The following is a 19,993-nucleotide window of genomic DNA, read 5'->3' as shown; positions in this document are numbered from 1 at the left end:
TGTTTTTACAATGTGTTGCTGTAAAAGTTCTATTTTATTTGAAGTCACCATCAAGGTGATTAGTGCTCGCTTTAGTGAAGTTTCTTCCATTTTCAAGTTTATTTAACTTTACGAAAGTTTTAGTGGTGATTACCAACACTGCTATTTAAGTCAGCCTAACTAATCTGTATTTTGGTGGGGCTGACACATGGAATTTAATGGAAATGAAAAGCTACTTAAAGAATTTCTTGCTCCAAACTTAAAAATGTAAGCTTGTTGAACTTGGGTGGGCATGTAGAAATCACTGTTATTTCTGAGTGTGTTGGACTTAATTTAGTTAAGTGAAAGCACAAACAAACTTAAATTGTTCAGTTGATACAACTAATTTGCCCTTGAGTTGAGAAAACTTAAAACAGTCCTGAAGCTGGTTGCCTTAATTTATTTACATTTTTTCAAGTTTTTATTTTTTACAGTATGGTAGCATATACAGTACTGTATACTTGAAAAACTCACTGTCAGTCCTATGTGGCAGAATTGACACTCTGTTTGCGACTCAAGTTAAGCGCTATTTACCAGATTAAATAGAAACTGAAAATCTTTCTCCTAAGAATTTAAGTGATGATGATGCCAGTCTTCAGTGGATGGATTTTCATCTGACAAATGCCTGAATTTAGATTTTCCTAATTGTGAATTTTCTGCCATCGTCTGGTTAAGAGGTGAATTGCAGTATAAGTAAATTTAGCTAACACTACTGCTTTGTTTTTTGTCAGACAGTTATATAAAAATAATAGTTAATTCTCTAATTATTATTTCAGGCCTATATTATATTTAATTATTCTATTTTATATTATAGGCTATTATATTACATATTTTGTGATGAGCTAATACTATCACAACATCATGTTATATATTGTTACCTGTTCTGTGGGCTTGTTCCTGTCTTATTTTTCTTAATAAATTTCAAATATTTTAAAGTGTGAATGTATTCAGATCTGGGTTTAGCATTAAATGGTTTTCCACTGACCAGTTGCTGAGAGTAATAAACCGCTCCTGCATTACTGACACGGATCGCTGAAAGCGTGAAGTGAGGAGAACACAAACGCAAGAGTACAAGATGGGCTTTTATCAAAAGAAAAACTAAACAGAACACAAAACTCACGGTGGAGAGAAGAGGAAACAAAACCAATATGATAACAAAACAGGAACCAGAAATAAAAACTCACAAGGGAGAAACAAAAGAAATAACTATAGACAGACAACAAACACGACCAAAAAGAATAGACTGGAAATAAACATGACGTGACCGATATGACTAAACAGAGACAACGAACTGGCACAAGATGGGGAGACTATATGGGAGAGAAATTAGGAGGGAAAACAAAGAGAACAGGTGTCACAGATGATCGGCTAACAAGGTAATGAAGTAACCAGGGCAACAGGGCTGAGATCACTGCGGCACCTGCAAAATAAAAGAGAGAGACATAAGGCGGGGCATGATGCAAGACTGAGAGACATGTGGAAATACGGAAACAAAAACAAAGCCACATGCTCTCACAGACACAAACACACGAATGACACAAGCGTATACATCGCCAAAGACAACGGCAACATGTGCTCATGCCAAACGACAGACAAGACATTTGTGCGGGGGTTTGGCCACATATAAACAGGCAACCAAGACTGAAGCAGGCGAACCCCAGCACAACATGACAATGGATCGCGACCCGGACACGCAGTGCAAGGCAAGCGCCACGCAAAGCGTGGCCGAGGTCGTGAGAGACAAACACAAAACAACTGACACAATTAACGATTGAGTGCATGCTGCAAGAATGACATAAGAACAATGCACTCGTGCCAATAACCAACATGACAAGAGAATGTGCCAAAAGGACGAGCCATGCACTCTCACAAAGACTAGACAAGACACTAAACAAGAATGTCAGAGCTCAACCACAAAGACAACAAAATACAAATCAACATAAGTGGCTGAACTCTGACATTACCCCCCTTCTAAGAGACGCCTCTTGGGACAGACCAGGGAGGAGGCGGCAGGACAAACCAGGATGGAGCTGGTAAGACCAACCAGGGCGGAGCCGGCAGAACAGACCAGGATGGAGCCGGCGGAACCAACCAAGGGTGGGGAGGGAGGGGGAAAACAGGATGGGCGTATCAGACACAGAACGAGGTCAGGTGGCCATGGGGGTGACTCCAGGCATGGAACGGTGTCACGTGGCCATGGAAGCGGCTACAGGCCCGGAATGGTGTCAGGTGGCCATGGAAGCGGCTCCAGGCCCGGAGCTGGGCCAGGTGGCTTGGAAGGAGGTTTCAACAGGGCCAAGGAGTACGTAAAAACAGGGCTGACAGGTCAGACACAATAAGCAGGGCAAGCAGGGTAATGGCTGCTGGGGAGCGGTCAAGAAAGGCCACAGGACAGGCTCGTCAACGGCCTCAGGGAACTGGACAGGCTCATCGACCACCACAGGGAAAGACTGGCTTGTCGACGGCCACAGGGAACTGGACAGGCGGCTCCAGGACGGGAGCAAGAACGGGTGGCTCCAAGATGGGAGTGAGGATAGACGGCTCCAGGATGGGAGCAAAATCAGACCGGGAAATGACCTCTACGGCTGTGAGTACTGGCAGCAACAGGGAAACGGCCTCCGTGGTCGAGGGCCCTGGCAGAGACAGGGGAACATCCTCCGTGGCCGTGAGTACTGGCAGAGATTGGGGAACGGCCTCTGTAACCGTGAACACTGGCAGCAGCAGGGGAATTGCAGTGGGAATAGCTGCCGCCTCCTGGCGGTTGGCAGTGGGAACAGCCGCCGCCTCCTGGTGGTCGGCAGCGAGAACGGCCGCCGTCTCAAGGGGAACTGCAGTTGACTCGTTCTTCCTCTTCCTCCTTCATTTACAGGTCATAGGAGGACTGGGGATTGGGCTCATAGAGGGTGGGATGATGGTGAGATCCATCTGGGGAAGCCCCTCTTGGGATGAGAGTTCCATCTCACCATGATCGAAAAGGTGATCGACGAAATTCCAAATGCCCCAGATTCTCCATCTCCCTTGACTTAGGGACTTGTCAAGGTGGGTGTTAAAAACCTCTTTAAGGTCAGCCTCATCATAGTCCAGCTCGTCCACCGCAATCAAAAAGTTGCAAGCAAAGTCTCTCACATCAGTTCCCCTCTGACAGACATTGCGCAGGTGGACGAGCTGAACCATGCGTTGTTGGATGGTAAAACTAGTAGAGGGAGAAGGAAAAATGAAGATGCCCATCTTGTCTCTGCTGGGTCTAGAAATGGCCAGTTCGTTCTGTCACGGATCGCTGAAAGTGTGAAATGAGGAGGACCCAAACGCAAGAGTACAAGATGGGCTTTTATTAAAAGAAAAACTAAACAGAACACAAAACTCTCATGGTGGAGAGAAAAGGAAACAAAACCAATATGATAACAAACCAAACCAAAACAGGAACCAGAAATAAAAACTCTCACAAGGGAGAAACAAAAGAAATACAAAAACTTCAGACAGATAAAAAAAAAATGACGAAAGACTAGACTGGAAATAAACATGACATAACCAATATTACTAAACAGAGACAACAAACTGGCACAAGATAGAGCACACAGGGAGAATATATGGGAGAGAAATTAGGAGGGAAAATGAGGAGAACAGGTGTCGCAGATGATTGGCTAACAAGGTAATGAAGTAACCTGGGCAACGGGGCTGAGATTACTGCGGCACCTGCAAAACAAAAGAAAGAGAGAGACATAAGGCCAGGCATGACGCAAGACTGAGAGACACTGAGAGAGCATTGTCAATGTCTTGGCATGATGTCACCCACATTTGGTACCTGTACCAATGAAATACCTAGGAGGAGTATTTCAAATTCCAGAGCATGCATTTTTCAAACAATCTAAAATGGCCGACTTCCAGTTGGGCGGAGCTTATGACTGTCAACATGAAAGTTGTCCGGCTTGATGAGGTCTATATGTGTACAAAGATTGGTGATGGTAGCTCAAAAGGGATGTGCTACAGAACCCCCCTGACATGCCCATCTTCTAGGCGGCGCTACAGAGCCCCCTCACAGTAAGGCACCCAATGGAAGTGAACAGGACTTTTAGGGTTTTATAATATGCCGTTATATCGTCATAGCAACATAGTAAAATAACTTCACACAGAAAAGTCAAGTAAGCGATTTAACACACTGAAGTCATGTCAACATGCATATTGTTAACATCTTGTGACTATACTTTCGAAAATGTAAGTATTTTAACGTTTACGTATTGGCCCCATTTACTTCCATTGTAAGTGCCAGATTCTTTTTTTTTTTTTTTTTTTTTTTTTTTAATAAAGAAAAGGAGGGAGAAGTTGAAATACATTTTAGTGGTGATTTTGTGGTGATTTTTGTGTGATTACACCATGAATGCTGTCATCTTGAGCTTGAATTGAACCTGGAATATTCCTATATTTTTTTACAATTAGTGAATTCTAAAAATAAATAAAATCTTCAAAATCTCTCCAAATTATAAACGATTTCACAACAATTGAACAAGACCACCAGGTATTGCTTTTATCACTGTAAGGAACTGAACAGGAAAGTAATGTCAAGACATAGTCATAATTAGAATACAAATTATCACCCAGATCCAAAACATCACACAAAATCCATGCCTTTATCAGCCAAAGTCTCTCTAGCATGTCACTCCACTGCCGGCCAACTTTGGAACGCTTTCGGGAGTTTGCAATCATGCTAGTGCAGCTCCTATCTACTTGAATGGAGAAAGACCAAAATCTCAAAAACGGTTGGTCAAGATTACTATCAAAGAACATATTTCAAATCAGCAATAAAATCTGACCATAATGGAATCATAAATTGTGATTATGCTAAACAAACGCAATTTTCCAGGCTTTTATAGCTAATGAGCATGGGCTTTCTAAAGTTAATTGACAGTTTATGTCTATCTAAAAGTTGATTGGCTCTTTTATCTGTAAGGCGGGATTTCCGTTGACCGTTGGACGCTAGAGATTCTTGGTTGAGTGCTCCAATTTCTCCCATTCATTTTCATAGAGTTGTCCCATCTCTGCTATATATTCTCTGGCTGTGCTCAGCGGTGTCACTAAAGGAAGAGGATGACGTATGTGAGTCACGTGCGCTGCTCGAGCTCGTCACATGATCAGCTGATGACTCCTTCCTTTTTGATGGATGCAGGATTTGCAGCCTTCGACGCTTTGAAGGGCTCACAGGAATCCGTTTCTCTTCAAAATACATCTGTACTACTGAAAATAACACCACAATAGCTTTAAGTTTATTGGCATTAGAAGCATTAGATAGCAGACCTGGCGCTATTGGTGGAGTGGATGATGAACGGCCACGCAATTTTATACACCGGGGTCACTTTGGCCTTCTGGACGACCATCCTGATCGTCGGTAAGCGCTTCTGACAGCTGCTGATATATGGGCATACATAACACACATGTATGAATATAACTGTCTGCACTTGTTCCGTATTGAAGTATTTTTCGATAACTGCCAATTTAAAATGTCACATTAGCGGGATAGCTATAATTTCAGGCTTGCCCCAGCTAACATTTGCTGTCATAAACTAGCACGACTGCATCAGTAATCATTCAAATTAAATATGATTTAACATTCTTAATACTGTTGACATGTAACATTGGTGTAAACAGTTGAAAGTCTAGTTTCCAAAATAGTACAATCGGCCGCCAACGATGTATAAAGCTGAGAGTCAGTGATATATATATATATACACACACACACACACACACACACAGAGACCTGCTCTGTAGAGAATACATCCCTTTTCTGCTAACTGTAGTTTGAATGCCTTTCTAATGTTTGTCTTATTTGATTTTTCTCGACACTTGGTCATAATCGCACAGGCAGGGGAAATAAGTCCTGTGCATATGTATACATGCATATGAATAATACTGTGTGTAGCCAATGTTTGTTTGTGTAGTTATTGGGTAGTTAAACTGGGCAAAAACCCTATGACCAAAGGAGGAAGACAGCTCTCACATGACTGTTAGCTTTCACACATACTCTCTATGATTCTGCATCATAAAGTATAACCATACAGGTGTGTGCTGAAGTTTATGTCACTTTAAACAATATTACCTTGCAGTGTTTGATTATTTGAGTTTATGGTTCAGATGGAAATTCTATGCTTTTTAACCTCGGGCTTATCTTGAAATGACTTAAACACTACTAATCCAGAGTTTTTTTTTTTTTTTCCGACAGGTATTTGCTATACGATTTTTGACCTTGGATTCCGATTTGATGTAGCATGGTAGGTGTTCTTAAATTGTGTCCTTGAAAGGGTAACGTTTAAAGTGTGGTTTATCTAAGTAGATTTGTCTTGTTTACAATATGTCAAACAAATGTGAGATTTTAACTCCCATGACTGTAAAGGTCTTGATTGAATTTAATTTAGTTTTACAGAAATAAAAGCCCCACCTGTTGTTTAAATGACTTTTTCTATCATAGGTTTTTAACAGAGACTTCTCCCTTTATGTGGGCTAATCTTGGAATTGGCCTGGCCATTTCTCTGTCTGTTGTAGGAGCTGCATGGTGAGCTTATTGTCCACATCCTCTTTTTCTGTCTTCCAAATGGTGACAGTTCTGAATCAACATATGGGACATTTTGATATGTTGTATTGAATGTTCTACATCCTCTTTTGCAATGCTTAGTTTAATAGCATACCTTAAGTAATAGACTTAAACTTGCTTAGATTTTTGTTCTGTCTTTGTCATTAGGCCACACACCACATGTTTATTTTTATTTTATTTTTATTTTTTATATCTACAAAGATGTTTTAAAGTCTTTACATTATCAATTTCAACAGTCAAGTATTGCTACTCTACAGGGGGATTTACGTCACTGGGTCCAGCATAATTGGTGGTGGTGTCAAAGCCCCAAGAATCAAGACCAAAAACCTTGTCAGGTAAATGCTGTGTACAGAACTTATTTGGGGTTTTGTTTTTCGATGCAAACATGCTCCTTTTTGCTACCAGATAAAGACAATCAGTGTCCAAATCAATCTTATACAACACCTGCCAATGGGCATGGAATTTTTCTTTTTTCCTTTAAGTTATGAAACTGTATTTTGCATAGACAATATACTAAATGGTGTTGTCGCTTTGACAATTATTATTTTGTAGTTATTTAATTGTGGCAAACAGCACAGGTCATCATGTCATTCGCTGCATCTTTGCCAGTCTCTCAGTGAAACATCACCTCACACAGAAACATTCGGACATACTGCGATATTCCCTTAGTTTCGTTTTGGTAGCTTAAAACCAGGAATGTGTCACCACTTAGCTAAGACTTTCTCACTGAACTTAAAGGGATAGTTCACCCCAAAATAAAACCAGTATTTACACACTGTAAACCGGACTTCAAATTCCTCAATGCCGACCCGCTGTTTACAAACACGCCAGTGGAGCCCTTTGTCTGGACAGTCCGGCCGCGGAAACGCAGAAGGGGAAATAGGGCCAGCATTCTCATCAGAGTAAGACGTGGCACAAATCGACCGCCGCTACCCAGTATTCTACTGGCAAATGTTCAGTCTCTGGACAACAAGCTCTGCGAGCTGAGAGCGCGGATCTCTTTCCAACGAGAGACGAGGGACTGCTGCATTATCTGCCTTACAGAAACTTGGATGTCTGTGGAGATTCCATACTCAGCCATCGAACTCTCGGGGTTCTCCATGCACCGAGCGGACAGAACGAAAGACCTCTCAGGTAAAAGCAGAGGTGGTGGTGTATGTTTTATGATCAACAAATCCTGGTGTGATCAGAGGAACGTACATTCTATCAAGTCTTTCTGCTCTCCTGATCAGCAATTTCTCATGCTTCTGTGTCGACCATTCTGGATACCGAGGGAATTCGCAGCGGTTATATTATTGTGTACATCCCACCACAAGCCGACACAGACTGGGCACTCAAGGACCTGTATGGGATTATAAGCAAGCAGGAAACCGTGCACCCTGAGGCTGCGTTCATTGTGACCGGGGACTTTAACAAAGCCAATCTCAAATCAATCACACCAAAACACATCAGTTTCAACACACGAGGGGACCGGGTTTTGGACCATTGCTACTCTCCCTTCCGGGATGGCTACAAATCCCTCCCCCGCCCACCATTTGGCAAATCGGACCACTCTTCTGTTCTGCTTCTGCCCGCTTACAGGCAGAAACGGGAAGCACCCACCCTCAGAACGATCCAGTGCTGGTCGGACCAATCAGACTCTACGCTACAAGACTGTTTTGATCACGCAAACTGGGAGATGTTCCGGTCTGCCTCTGATGACGACATCGAGCTTTACGCTGATAGCGTCACATGTTTCATCAAAGTGTGTAGAGGAGGTTGTTCCGACCAAAACAATACGGATCTACCCGAACCAGAAACCTTGGATTAATAGCGACGTTCGCGCGGCACTTTTAATTCCGGGAACGCGTAGGAGCATAAACAAGCCAGTTATGCCCTCCGAAAAACTATCAGAGCAGCAAAACAGCAGTACAGGAACAAGATTGAAAGACAGTTTAACACCATCAACTCTAGAAGCATGTGGCAGGGAATTAACATCATCATGAACTTTAAAGGGAATAAAAACTCCGCCGTGAACACCGCTGCCTCTCTCCCAGATGAGCTAAATACTTTTTATGCTTGTTTTGAGGGAAATAACACCGCCCTCGCAGAGAGAGCTCTCTCGGCTGAAGCTACAGAGGTTAGTTCACTCTCCGTCTCTGTAGTGGATGTAACCCGATCCCTCTGAAGGGTGAATATCCATAAAGCCGTGGGTCCAGACAGCATTCCGTGCTGCATCATCAGAGCATGCGCTAACCAACTGGCTGGTGTTTTTACGGACATTTTCATCCTTTCTCTCTCTTTGTCTGTAGTCCCCACATGCTTTAAAACATCCACCATTGTATCTGTACCAAAGCAATCCAAAATCACTTGCTTAAATGACTGGCGTCCTGTTGCTCTGACCCCATCATCAGCAAATGCTTTGAGAGACAAATCAGAGATTACATCTGCTCTCTGCTGCCTCCCTCACTGGACCCATTGCAGTTTGCTTACTGCAGCAACCGCTCCACTGATGATACCATTGCATCTACACTACACACTGCTCTCTCCCACCTGGAAAAAAGGAACACTTATGTGAGAATGCTGTTTGTAGACTACAGCTCAGCATTCAACACCATAGTGCCCTCCACACTTGATTTGAAATTCCGGGCTCTGGGCTTAAACAGCTCGCTGTGCAGCTGGATCCTGGACTTCCTGTCAAGCAGATTCCAGGTGGTTAGAATGGGCAGTAAAATCTCATCATCACTGACCCTCAACACTGGAGCCCGACAGGGCTGTGTTCTCAGCCCACTCCTGTATTCCCTGTACACACATGACTGTGTGGCAACACACACCTCCAGTGCCATCATTAAGTTTGCTGATGATACGACTGTGGTAGGTCTGATCACTGACAATGATGAAACAGCCTACAGAGAGGAGGTGCACACTCTGACACGCTGGTGTCAGGAGCACAACCTCTCCCTCAACGTCAGTAAGACAAAGGAGCTTGTGGTGCACTTCAGGAGAAGAGAAAGAGAACACAGTCCCATCACCATCAATGGAGCACCAGTGGAGAGAGTCAGCAGCTTCAAGTTCCTGGATGTCCACATCACTCAGGAACTCGCATGGTCCATCCACACTGAGGCTGTTGTGAAGAAGGCTCATCAGCACCTCTTCTTCCTGAGACGGCTGAGGATGTTTGGAATGAACCGCCACATCCTCACACGGTTCTACACCAGCATTGTAGAGAGCATCCTGACTGGCTGCATCTCCGCCTGGTACGGCAATAGCACCGCACACAACCGCAAAGCCCTGCAAAGGGTGGTGCAAACTGCCAGACACATCATCGGAGGTGAGCTTCCCTCCCTGCAGGACATATATACCAGGCGGTGTGTGAAAAAAGCTCAGAGGATCATCGGAGACTCCAGCCACCCGAGCCATGGGCTGCTCTCACTGCTACCATCACGCAGGCGGTATCGCAGCATCAGGACACGCACCAGCCGACTTCATGACAGCTTCTTCCCCCAAGCAATCAGACTTTTGAACTCTTGATCTCTCACGATCAAAATACATCAGCACTGCACTTTATTAATCTCATTATCTCACACTGGACTGTCATAAATTATATTCTCTCTTAACAACACACTGGCAACTGACTATCAACCGACATACTGAATGTCAGTACAGTACAATACAACCTACTGTACATTTTATATATACTATTTTTTTTATTGTATAATGTGTATTCTATATTGTGTGTATTGTATACTGTACGTTGTATGTTATTATTTGTATATTGTGTTGTGTAAATCTGAAGTTTATTGTAAATTGGTATATGTCTCATCACTGTCACGACTGCTATGTTGCTCGGAACTGCACCCAAGAATTTCACACACTATTGCACTTGTGTATATGGTTGTGTGACAATAAAAGTGATTTTGATTTGATATGAAATGAAAATTCTCCCAGCATTTACTCACCCTCTTGTCATCCCAGATGTGTATGACTTTCTTCTGCATAACAAAATTTAAGATTTTTAGAAGAATATTTCAGCTCTGTAGGTCCATACAATGCAAGTGAATGGTGGCCAGAAGTTTGAAGCTCTAAAAAGGAGATTAAGTCAGCATGAATGTAATCCATAAGACTTGAGTGGTTTAATCAACGTCTTCTGAAGCGATCAAGTTGGTTTTGGGTGAGAACAGACCAAAACATAAATCCTTTTTCACTACACATCTTGCCGTTGCTGTCTCTAGTGACGGTCATGATTTCAAGCTCGATTACACTTCTTAGTGCTTAACGCATGCACAGAGCGCTAGATGGCGCTATAGAAAGAGTAATCAAGCTTGAAATCACGATCGCCAAGGAGACTGTTGTCAAAATGTACAGTGAAAAAGGAGTTCCATTTAGATCTATTCTCATCCAAAACAAACTAGATCACTTCAGAAGACATTGATTTAACTGGAGTTTGATGGATTATGTTTGTTATGACTTGGTCTGCTTTTTGGAGCTTCAAAGGCCTGGTCACAATTCACCTGTATTGAATGGACCTACAGAGCTGAGATATTTTTCTAGGGTGAGTGAATGATTTTCATTTTTGGATGAATTTTTATTTTTGGGTGAACTAACCCTTTAAATTTGAGATGAAAGTTGTTAGAATGCGCACAAAAGCTCTGCTCTAGACCATTTGTATCTCTTTGATTTGATTAGCTTATATTGCTTTTGCCAGATTTCTAACAGCATTATCTGTTAGATTATTGTAATTATATTACGATTCTGGTCTGGTTACTGGTTTTATTTGCTTATCGAAGGCTATTTTAACTCACATTTGGCACTTGGTGTTACTTTTTATTCATTTATTGTTTCTTTTTTCTAGCATTATCTTTTGTGAAGCTGTTGCTATTTATGGGATCATCATGGCAATTGTCATTAGCAATATGGCAGAGGTAAGTAAAAAAAATTGAAAGTGTGAATAGAACTGTGCTGCCTTTTTTTGTGTATTTAGGCAAGAACAAATGTTTGCTTTGTGTTTTTTCGTGTTTTATAAGTGTTTTTACTGTATGTTTTAGAGGTAGACCAATATATCGGTTTTACATTTTGATTGGTGCCGATAGTTGCCTTTCGGTTATGGCAAAAATGTATGCTGATAGTTTCCTAAAGGTTTTTTTTTTTTTAATTCATCCATGTTTCTCTGTGGCCGGTGCTGGAGGATTCTACAGTTAGAACAACTTTGTTTTACAGTATAACAGCAACCTCTCGAGGTGGCATAAAAACAATCACTGATTGAAAATATTTATCCATAGTTTTATCCACATTTCAATGCAAATTTGGTTATTTAGATAAGATAAATTGAGTGTTCTAAAGTGAAACAAGTACATGAAAAGAAAAATGCAACTATATGGAAACATGCCCTTTCAACACGCGTATTGTGTCTCCAACTTCATACCTTGTGAATAATAATAAAAATAAACTCATCTGGTGAAATATTTACAAAATCCTTAATTTGGTGAATAATATATATATATATATATAGGCTATAAAAAGCTTAATTTAATAAAAACTTAAATATAGAGCTTTGTAACTAAGCCAAGTCTTTGTCATTTCAAAATAAGAAAATAAGAGTCCCACAATAAGTGTATTTCAGGATTGTTCATAGTCCCAGGTTATGCTCTAGATCATTGTTTCTCAACTGGTGGGTCGCAGGTCCATTCGGACTGGGTCGCGGATAAGCAGAGAAAGAACATGCCATGGTTCTCTTTTTGAAAATTGTTTGAAGTTCTCCAGCTGAAAATTGTACATATCTGTCTGCATTAATGGTGCCCTCAATTAATGTGCGAGTTACCCATGCCATGGGCACTGGCTATTGGACCTGACGCTGATAATAGCTTGAACGGTCCTTTTCCTCTTTGACCCGGAGAATACGACGGCTGTGTTTTTCAAAAACTATTTGAAATGTGGATTCATCGGACCAAAAAACACGGTTCCACTGCCCAGAGAAATCGGCAGTGCTTCTGGCGAGTGTTGATGTATGGCTTCTGCTTTGCATTGTAAAGTCTTAACTTGCATCTGTGGATGCAGCGGCAAATGAAATTTTCTAAAGTAATCCCAAGCCCATGTTCATGATATCCATTACAGATGAATTATCTTTTTAAGACAGTGATGTCTGAGGGACCAGAGATCACCCGCATTCAGAAGTGGTTTTCTTCTTGCCCTTTACGCACCGAGATTTGACCAGATTCCTTGAATCTTTTAACTATTGTAATGATTCAAGGAATGCATGGGAAAGGAGGAAGCTGGGACCGGCTTGACAAACACGTAGACATTTATTTCTTAAACGTAACATAAATCAACTTCACGTGCTGCTTCCCCGAAGACACACCGAACACACACACACACAGCTCTGTGTTCATCTCTCTCCCCATCTGCCGCTGTCTCCTCTACTTAAATACTCCCGCCGCCCCTCACTGGAACGCGAGACAGGTGTGGCACACAGGTGGAACGCTCGGCCACGCCGCTCTGTCCCGCCCTGCTCGCCACAATTATATTGTGCACTGTAGAGGGTGAAATGCCCAAAATCCTTCCAATTTGTCTTTGGGGAAAATTGTTCTCAAAGTGCTGGATTATTTGCTGAAGCATCTGTGGGTAAATTAACAAGTCTCGAATGATCTTTGCTCTTGAAGGACTAGGCTGTTTTTGGAGGATCCTTATATACTATGACACGATTGCCTAACCTGTTTAACATCTCCTGTTTCACATCGCCTTGTTATTTTAACTTGTCAAATTGTTATTAGTATTAAATTGCCCCTGTCTCAACTTTTTTGGAGCGTGTTGAAATCATCTGATTTGAAATTACTTTACATAAATACAAAAAATTAAATTCACAAGGTAAAACATCATATGATGTTTAGTTGTAGTGCTTTCAATATAGCAAAGGGTGAATATAATTTACATATCACTCCTTTTTGTTTTTATTAGCATTTTTCATACTGTCTCAACTTTTTTAGAATTGGGGTTGTAGTTCCATATTAAATAATTTATTAAGTATCTATTAGACCTCATTTTTATTACAGTGGCAGTTGTAGTTAAAGTTTCAAAATGTGTATAAGGTACTATTATTTTTTTTTTTTTTTTTTTTTTTTTTTTTCCATAAATACTATAATTTATTATTACTACATTGACCTAACCATGGTAATGAGGAGCCATCCATGGTCTTACCTGTGCTTATATGTCATTGCACTATAAATATAAGGGCAAGTACATAAAGGGCTTTAAAGTCTGGACCTCCAAGACTTATGGACAAAGTTTTTCCTCATGCAATGTATGTTCTGTTTGAATAATGTTTGATATTAGGAAATAAACTTGATAATACATATAATAGGCTCATACACATAAATATGCTTATCAACTTTTAAAAGGGGTGAGAGAGAACTTCTTGTTGTTGACATCGACAAAAATGTCAGATGATACATGCCCTTATACTTGAAAACCATGGACAAAACTATGCAAGATAAAAGATAATCCACCCAGGATACATTAAATACAGGTTTTGTTTTTTTTTTTTACTAAGGTGGGTCGCCACTTGAAGTCCAATGTCAAATCTGTGTCCCGAAGCAAAACCAGTTGAGAACCACTGCTCTACATCTTCATTTTACTTTCCCAATAAGCTGCTTCTGGGGTTTTATTCATTTTAGAATATTGTAGCCTCTATGTCTGTGCCCTTCATAGTAAGGAAAAGCTTAGAAAGTTTTTTTAACATTCTATAAATTTTTTAAAAACTATCGGCTGATTAATCGATTATCGGCCTTTTCCACCACCTTAGTTCATGGATATCGGCAAAATCCACTATCGACTGACCTCTGGTATGTTTACAACAGTTATCTCAACCTTTAAATTTTTTGACATCTCTTTCTTTTATGACATTAAGAACTTCAGTGGCACAACTCCAGAGACTATTGGGGCAAGGAACTACCAAGCAGGTATATTTTGCTCAGTTTTATTTACATCACTTCGCATAATGAGTTAAATAATTTAATTTGCTTCTGCTGAGCAAACAAATGATATTGGATAACACATCGTTCTCTCTTTTAGGCTACTCCATGTTTGGTGCTGGCCTCACTGTTGGCTTTTCAAACCTCTTCTGTGGCATATGTGTTGGCATCGTGGGCAGTGGAGCTGCTCTGGCAGATGCTCAGAATGCCAGCCTCTTTGTCAAGATCCTCATCGTTGAAATTTTCGGCAGTGCCATTGGACTGTTTGGAGTGATCGTAGCCATATTGCAGGCAAGTATTTTTCTGGCATTTCTAGATATATTTCTTCTACTCGTGCAGCATTATAATAAACTGATCTGGTCATGGTTTACTAGAATGCAGCTTAGCACAGCAGAAAGATTTAAGTCCTGTCTCAGTCTTTTACTTTTCACAACAAGTCAAGAGGCCTGAATTTCTTCCATGGCCTTCTCTAACTTGTTCTTTGACTTCTTACTGACAGTAAAGGATATTCAATTATAAGACTGCAGGTTCTCAAACATTTTCTCTCTCCTTTTTGCTTATTTTAAACATTTTAAAAGCTGTGAGACATTACTGTAATAAAATGCTGTTTTGACAAACACATGTCCTCATGTTTACCAACTTCTAAAGCATTTGGCCTTTCTATACAGATACCTGTCATCATTCCAAATAACGAATGGGAATTTAAATGTAATTGTCAAATAAATTAATCAAGGTCTGTTCGCACCAAACGTGAATATTTGAATATTGACTTTTCACTGCAAGCTAGATTTTTTTTTAACAAGGTATTCCTGTTGATGTATTTTGTTTATGTTTATAAAATGAAAAGGGATTGAAATTTCTATTGACATATAGTACAGTATCTGCTATTTGTTTCAGCATTTAGTTGACAAAGTGCTTTCATGAATTGTGTCCCATTTATTTTGTCCAGCTTAATCTTCTTCGACTTCTTTTTCATTAATTCTCATTGAGCTCCATATGACCACTTTCTGGAAGATGAATGTTTTATCACAATTTTCCAGTAACACTGTAAACTGATCTGACATGCATACTCAAATTGATATTGAGATTTTTCAGCCACATTTTAGTGTAAGTAACTCCTTTTTAAACGACAGTCATGTCATATGGATATCGTAAAGGAATGTTCCAGGTTCAATACAATTTAAGCTCAATCAACAGCATTTGTGGCATAATGTTGTTTACCACAAAGCTTTATTTCGACTCGTCCCTCCTTTTCTTTAAAAAAAAAAAAAAAAAAAAAAGCACATGTCTGGTTTACAGTGAGGCACTTACAATGGAAGTAAATGGGACAATGAAAGTGAATATGGCCAATTTTTGGAGGGTTTAAAGGCAGAAATGTCAAGCTTATAATTTTATAAAAGCACTTTAATTTACAAATACAAATTAACTCTTCTGTTAAAACTTGTGTATTATTTGAGCTGTAAAGATGTCATTTTTACAGTCGTTTCAGGGTGTGTTGACATTACATCATCATGGTAACAAAGTTGTAAAATTGGCTATAACTTTACACAGAAAAGTTTAGTAAGTGATCACTCTCAAATCATGTTAACACCTATATCCTTTGTCTTGTGGCTATACTTTTTGAAACTGAGTATTTTAATGTTCAAATATTGGCCCCCATTCACTTCCATTGTAAGTACCTCACTGAAACTTGAAGTATGAAAGTAGAAAATATGGAACACGTCGAAATAAATGTTTGTGGTAATCAGCATTATGCCACAAATGCTGTTGATTGAGCTTAACTTGTATTGAAACTGGAACATTGCTTTAATTGCAATATGGCCTCTTAATGTAAAGTTATTTTTATTTTATTTTTTAACCTATATTTAGGCTATCAAGGGGTGCTTTCATAGTCCTATCCTAACCATCTAAGAATTGGAACCCTAACCTTGTGTTTTTTTTTGTTTTGGTTTTATCATAAATATTTTGTGTATAGTCATTAACAATATTTTTCCCTATTTATCTTTTTTAGACATCAAAAGTAAAAATGGGAGATTAGATGACTACAAGACCTAAAGATCAAAGATGCTGTGTTGCTGGTGCAAACGGAGAGTGTAAATACATAGTAAATTATTTAAATGTATTTTTCTTTGTGTTTGTTTTACCATCATTTTCTGAAGATTGAAATACATGTGCGCCAATTTGTCTTAAAAGAGTGCATGGTGATGTCAGATGCAGATCTTTGACAAAACTTTCACACTTTGTATTGAAAGAGATGAAACATCTCATAATAAGAAAAAGCATGAAAATTAAAATACCACTTAATGTTTTTGGACATACATCTATAATGACATAAAAGTATAAAATGTAAACGTTTGAATTGCGAGTTTGAAGATTTTTTTATTTTATTTTATTATTAAATCAAGGTATTTTATTTGTTATAAAAACAAATATATAGTCTAAATGATCCTGCATACAGTGATGGAAGTCTGTCCGTAGACCCAAGATAAAGGTCCATTTTTAAATAAAGGGTGTTATGTTTGTTATAATCTCAGCCTCCAATACATAGTTTGCTGTGATTGTTCTGTAAAGTACAGAAAAAGTGAAAATTGCATTAGTAAGGTTCTGTGAATTAAGTGGCATAAATGGTGAAGTGTTCTCTTGATCGCTGTATGCAAGAAGTCCTTGTTATAGTGTGAACAGCATCCGATATATCCAGTGTGGCTGACCTGATTTCACTCTCATGTGTTGCATTGTTTCATGCTTCTTTTGAACTCAAATAAATGCTATAAGAAAATAAATAGTTATACCAAAACTCTGGTGTTAAACAAACAAACAAAAAATCTTATTTCTACCAGTGTGAATCCTCACTTTTCAACGGGCACTCTTCAGTTCTAGTTGGTTAAAAATGAGAGGCTATAATAATCTGATATGTGTACATATTAAAAGCAATTGATTTTTGTGGAGCATGAGGGTGATGACATTCTGTATTTTCCTAGCTACATGTTGTCGTGATTTTTGTTGATTCTTTGTATTTTTTTTATTTTATTTGTGTATTGCAAGCAAAAAGTGGTCTTGATCCCCAGTTCGCTATGTTTACTGTAGGAAGTCCAAATTTGAAGCTGTATGAAAGATATGTAACATTTATCTTTGCTGCTCTTTTCAGTAAGCCCAGAAAATTATTGTCTTAAAAGCAATTGCAATGTTGCTGTTCATAGAACACCACTGCACAGCAAACAGCTGTTTGGGATAGGTTTTAATTGGCTATAGGTTATCTTTATATATTGTGAAAATTCTAGCTGCACACTGGTTATGGAAATCATCATCAAACTTGTAAGATCACTTGGCCTTCTTTTAGCTCTTCTGAAATCCTTTTTCTATCTATGATGTATTTGTGAAGTGGCGGTACATACTAAACCTAATGATTTTACTAACCCCTGAATGTACACACTTCAAAATCAAGATCTGTTTTGAAGCTTAAATATCTGGTGTTTCAGTTATGATGTTCAAATAACACACCCCATTTGTAAAGCACTATGGTCTTGTGAATAGTTCCCTGATGACCAATATCCTCGCTCATTTACAAGCAACAGTCCTGCGCTGGGACTACTTTGTTTTCTTGCATACACGTTTATTTTGAAACATTCCAAATGAGACCTGGTTGTAACGATTTGGTGGTTCAACTCACTCCTGGTGGATCGTAATGATCAAAGAAGCAACAAATGTGCGCTTATGAATAGAGAGACTGCTTTAGGTCTCGATATCATGGGGCTTCCAGGAGCTTGATTGGCTGTCCATTGTGGTTCAGTAGTCTTATGGAAAATGACCTCTTACCCATGTCTCCTGTTTCAGTAATTGTGTTAAATATGTTAATGTGGTGATTTCATTGTTTTGATGTGTACAAGTGGATCCTCTTGACTTCATCACTGTACTTGAAGAAATAAAAGAAATGTAAAAACAGTTCATTGCAATCCATTCTATTTTTACACAACACTAGCTGCAGTAGCATCACAGAAAATAACTCAACACTGGATTGGTTATCAGTTGATTAATAAATCATTTATTTCTTGGTGCTCAATTCTAGACCATACCCTTAGTATACTCAGGGATGCAGTATGCCTGCAGTGTTCTACAACTGCATGTCTTATGAATAAATATTACACTTGGTGTTCTAGTTATATCAATAAAAAACAAATTGCATCCCTTAAGCAGTCCGGATGTGCCTTAATGTAGGAAACTAGACAGTTTTGATATGGGTCATTCCTGGTATTCTGTAATATTTCTGTCCCCCAGACCTAATGAAGTCGTTATTCACTAAAATGAAATGTTGAAAGCTTTTTAGAGGATGATGATATGTCCATTACAATGAATTAAAATAATTATTGCATTAAAATAATCTTTATCATAAAAAGAATGTCTTTTCTCTATCTTAAACCAAGCAATTTTTCACGTTGCTCAGGCACTTCACTGAATTTGCACCTAGAAAAAAAATAATAAAAAGTGCACACTGTCTATACATTTTGTCATTAATGTAAAGATTTATTTGTGTTCCTTTGCTGAGAATATTTTTTTACCATAAAAAAAAACATTTTTTTAAATAAACAACAGGCTATAAAGGTTTGTGCCTCAGTCTGAACTCAGCCCCGTCACACCAACCATTTTCAGTCCACAAAAATGTTAGTTCTGCCCATATTTGACATTATTAATCAGAAGTGACATCATTCAGCTGTCTTCAACAGCGTGGTACAGAAACGGGGAAGAAATATCATTATCTGTATTCATATTTTGAAGTGTATTATAGTCAGATGTGTATGGTCAAGCTCAACAACTCAACCCCATCACATGAAAATAAGATATTAAATCAGTACTTTTAAATATGATATTTTAATCCATAAATATATATAGTATTTATTAATATCACGCATGCTATGTGTTCTGTCCTACACCACACGAGGAACAGTGACCATTTTGAGCAAAAAATCCACAACTCACACTCAACCCTGTCACATTTCTTCACTGTAAACCTGTGACAGGGTTGAGTTATTCTGTACATTTATGAATATTGTAACAAAAATATGGAATAGTCAATGTTTTATATATTACAAATTATATACACTACCAGTCAAAAGTTTTGAAACACTTGCCTGAAATGTTTCACATGATCTTAAAAATCTTTTGATTTGAAGGCGTATGCTTAAATGTTTGAAATTAGTTTTGTAAGGTTTTGTGAAGTTTTTGAAATTGATGACTTGGTCCAAATAATATAGAAAAGCAGCCACTAAGTGCCCAGCATATAGATGGGAACTCCTTCAATTCTGTTTAAAAAGCATCCCAGGGTGATACCTCAAGAAGGGTGACTACTCTGAAGATGCTAAAATATAACACAGTTTTGATTTATTTTGGATTTTGTTTAGTCACAACATAATTCCCATAGTTCCATTTATGTTATTCCATAGTTTTGATGACTTTACTA

The 19,993-nt window shown here is 39.1% G+C and overlaps 1 protein-coding gene across 1 annotated transcript; it reads left to right on the top strand.

Moving 5' to 3' along the window:
* Nucleotides 1-5,142: 5,142 nt before the first annotated feature.
* atp6v0b (ATPase H+ transporting V0 subunit b) lies at nucleotides 5,143-18,480 on the top strand. Its single transcript, XM_051699200.1, has 8 exons — nucleotides 5,143-5,398; nucleotides 6,230-6,278; nucleotides 6,476-6,559; nucleotides 6,856-6,933; nucleotides 11,430-11,499; nucleotides 14,478-14,529; nucleotides 14,642-14,832; nucleotides 16,553-18,480. Exons 1-8 carry the CDS (start codon nucleotides 5,329-5,331, stop codon nucleotides 16,577-16,579), a joined length of 621 nt encoding a protein of 206 aa, XP_051555160.1. The 5' UTR covers nucleotides 5,143-5,328; the 3' UTR covers nucleotides 16,580-18,480.
* The last annotated feature ends 1,513 nt before the right edge of the window (nucleotides 18,481-19,993 follow it).

This window comes from Myxocyprinus asiaticus, chromosome 5, assembly GCF_019703515.2.
Source record: "Myxocyprinus asiaticus isolate MX2 ecotype Aquarium Trade chromosome 5, UBuf_Myxa_2, whole genome shotgun sequence".
In the NCBI taxonomy this organism is placed as follows: domain Eukaryota; kingdom Metazoa; phylum Chordata; class Actinopteri; order Cypriniformes; family Catostomidae; genus Myxocyprinus; species Myxocyprinus asiaticus.
The sequence above is the reverse complement of the archived record's forward strand: the minus strand, read 5'-3'. Positions and strand labels throughout refer to the sequence as shown.